The sequence below is a fragment of the Solanum pennellii genome, chromosome 11 (assembly GCF_001406875.1).
Source record: "Solanum pennellii chromosome 11, SPENNV200".
NCBI lineage: Eukaryota > Viridiplantae > Streptophyta > Magnoliopsida > Solanales > Solanaceae > Solanum > Solanum pennellii.
In genome coordinates this window covers 25,575,520-25,579,100 of record NC_028647.1, presented here as the reverse complement: position 1 = coordinate 25,579,100, position 3,581 = coordinate 25,575,520, and the positions used below count along the sequence as shown (strand labels likewise).

General features: G+C 33.0%; 1 protein-coding gene across 2 annotated transcripts in view; it reads left to right on the top strand.

The window, feature by feature from the left end:
• Positions 1 to 765: 765 nt before the first annotated feature.
• LOC107005100 overlaps positions 766 to 3,581 on the top strand; it is a 5,434-nt gene continuing 2,618 nt past the window's right edge. The window contains exons 1-2 of one of the 2 annotated variants that reach the window (XM_015203594.2): positions 766 to 1,154; positions 2,573 to 3,198. In XM_015203594.2, coding sequence (XP_015059080.1) covers positions 881 to 1,154; positions 2,573 to 3,198 — 900 coding nt within the window. In that variant the 5' untranslated portion in view covers positions 766 to 880. Of the gene's footprint in view, positions 1,155 to 2,563; positions 3,199 to 3,581 lie in introns of both variants that reach the window. The other variant, XM_015203592.2, reaches the window with a different exon arrangement.

Genomic DNA, 3,581 nt, shown 5'->3' with positions numbered 1-3,581 from the left:
CTCCCTGGGGGGGGGGGGAGGTGTTAAATTGATTTTTTTAAAATAATATTTTTATTTTACTTAACTAAATAGATTTTAAAATAAGTTTTAACTTAAATAACACATGTAATCATTTAATTCGTCATTTGTCACGTCATCAATAAGTGTATTACACTCTTCTACAACTTTTTTCTTAATGTAAAAATAATGTCAAAAGAATATAAGGGGACCCTACATGAGGTGTCTAGAATGAATATCGCACAGTTGAGGTGTCTATGTGAAATTTGATGTCAACTTTAAGGAGTCACCGATGAGTTTGACCGATTTATAATATTATTCTTTTTGTCAAACATGCATTTCATGTTCATAGAATTAATGTAATTTTAGTTTTTATGATTAATTTAATCAAAGTATATTAAATGGAAAAATATAAATCAATTACTTTTTATAATATTAGTTTAAAACATATATTTATTAATTGATATATTTTCAAGAGAAAATATATATCTTAAATATTTAATTTAATATCATTTATAAAAATTCTTATTGTTTAAAATAAATTTTTAATTTGCAATAATTAATTTTTATTTTTAAAATTCAATATAATCTCATGATTACAATTATTCAACCAAATACTACCCTTGTAATTACAACAAACAAACATATCAATATAATTTCTAAATTATTTAATTACTAAATTGTTAATTGCTATCTTATTAATTGCACCAATTTCAATTCTCCGAAGCTTCCAAACGGACCTTAAATAATGTTGTTTTGTTCTCAATTGGACACTTGGCTTTTACGGCAAAATGGAGTGACTGGAAAGGGAAGTCTTATTTTATTCCTTAAAAGTTATCAAACAAAAGCACTCTGAAAATGAAACAATAGAAGACATAAATTAATGGTTTTTGCTGTTTTGATGAGTGAAATAGTGATGGATTTCTGTAGGTCATTTTTAGGTTTAAGTGTTGTTGTTGTTGTTGTTCATAATTGCGATTTGGGTTATGCAGATTCATATGTTTCTGCAATTGGTGACCCTGGAATGAAAAACCCAAATTCAAGATTTGCATTTGAAGCTTGGAATTTCTGCAATGAAGTTGGAACTGAGGCTCCCAATATGGGCAGCCCCAGGCTTGCTGACTGTGCTGATCTTCACGCTTCTACTTCTCTCACAGGTTTTCCACATATTGCCAACTGATAACACAAACATAATAAAGTTTTAATTTTGAATTAATTGGTATAGACTTGCATTTGGGAAGTAGTAAAATTATTAATCTTGATATTTAGTCCTCAAGCGAGTTGATTGAAGCATTTTGATGTTGATCCATATGGTATTAATGAAATGCTAATCATGATGTTTTCGTGGTGGAGAATGGTAATATTAACATATATAACTATCATACGAGTCTGCAATTGATTGTGAAAGATATTGGAATGAAAGACGAAATACCCATTAAAAAAGACGTCGGAAGGCAAAATCTTGAATTTGTATTCTTACTCTGGAAAAATTTATTCAGCACAACACCATCATGAACTTGTATGAGGTTGATGTTGTATTATGTTATGTAGTTGCTAATTGATTTACTAGTTTGATAGCATGAATGATACATAAGTTGGTTTAATTATATTTTATGATTTAGTAGATTATACATCTGAAAGATAATTGTTAGTGTCGAGGGGCTTTTGGAGTTGACATGAACAAGTATTTTCTTTAATATTAAGACTACTGACAGTTGACATTACTGAATCCTGATCTTGACAAGTTCGTTTATTGCACCCTGAGAGCTATGACTGTGAGTTTCCGAGTTACTGTGGCAATTTCCGAAATTTGTCAAGGTTACTACTGAGGTGGTTTAAATATTGGTGAATTTATGGGTTATTCTAGTGGAAATTTGATGTTGTATAGAGCTAGATGGAGAAGGAGGAAATAAAATTTATAGGAAGATGGAAAATTTGTTCCTGCGCATATCTGACTATAAGACTGCACGAGCCATGAGGAGTGATCCAGTGCCATACCTTATGGAGGAAATACAATTCAATAATTGAATTTCTCTGTTGTAATGGCATTTTGTAGTTAAACAAATTTTGATACTATTTAACCAAATTGAGATGAGCATTTTGCTGGAATTTCAGTTGTCATGCATCAGACTGATCGAAAAAAAAAGTTGTGACTCATCAGAGTTCAAGAAGCTTTTCATACTTCTCCAAGCTGTTACTAATTGTCATAAGTCATAACTTCATCGTTGTCGTCAGTTGACTACAATTGTGGTTGAAAGAAACCTGGACCTGATTTTGTTTTCCTTATCCACTAACCATCATTATGACAACGTTAAATGTTAACTGTCTAATTTTCCTTTGAAGTTCTATCCTTCTCCGGTTCCTTTTCTTTTCCCTTTTCTAAATGTAGTTTTGTTATACAATTTGATTCCCAAGGTGATGAAAAAGCTGAATGATTTGATAGCATATTGTTTGAATTTTGATGAACTCAATCGCATGAATCATAGAGTTAATGCCTTGTGTAAATGCTAGTCATTGAACAACTTTATGATCTGCTCACCTCTTATTGGTTTAATTTTATGGTGAGGTCACCAAGATATTCTGGGCGGTCCGCTTCTTCGAAAACGGAGCACTTGTAAAGTACACCACAAAGTAACGGAAGTAGACAATAGATTAGGAGTTGGAGATAAAATTCCAGATGGGAGTTATAAAGCTGACATGAATCCTGATCTTTATGCTGTGGAAAAGGAGTGGTACCTTGGTTCACTTTGTGAAGTGAATGATTCTGGTGACCCATGGTATTATTGGATGATAATGCTTAAAAATGGAAATTTTGACAAGACGACGACTCTTTGTCCTGAAAATGGTAGGAAAGTTTCTAAGATAGTGACTGGTAGAAATTTTCCATGTTTTGGCGAGGGCTGCATGAACCAGCCACTTGTCTACCATAACTACTCAAGGATAGTAGATGGGGAGCATTCATCCTTGATCGGAGGCTTCTATGGAACATATGACCTTGATTTAAATTTAACTGCCGGTGTCGATGGAAAATCTTTTTTTTTAGTTTCATGGCGGAAGAATTTAAGCACAGGTAGTTGGATTATCTCAAACAAATTGACGACATCATCCAAGTATCCATGGCTTATGTTGTATCTAAGATCAGATGCAGCAAAAGGGTTCAATGGAGGATATCACTACAGTGGCCGTGGAATTATGAAAAAGGTTTGTGACAAGAACTTTTTTCCCTATGAAAGCTCTTACTCAATAAATGAGCAAATTTCTTTATCTAAAAAATATAACGTGCTAAATTTACTAAATAAAGGAACTGAATATTCCTGTTGTTCACCCTCGAGATAAAGAATTACATTCTTCCTTCCCTATTTTTCTTGGTTGGTCCTATTTACCTTTTGTATATGAAAATAGTGACATCATTTCATTTGTTTGATGAATATATGTAGGATTTTACTGGTATAAGAAGTTGGAACCAAGGCCTCTACGGCTTTGGTGTGCGGTTAGGTCCACATCATGGGTTTGAATCTTGCCTCCACTAACAAAAACCTGGTGTCTAAATAGAGAAGTGTGTGGTTGGGGGGGGGGGGGGGGGC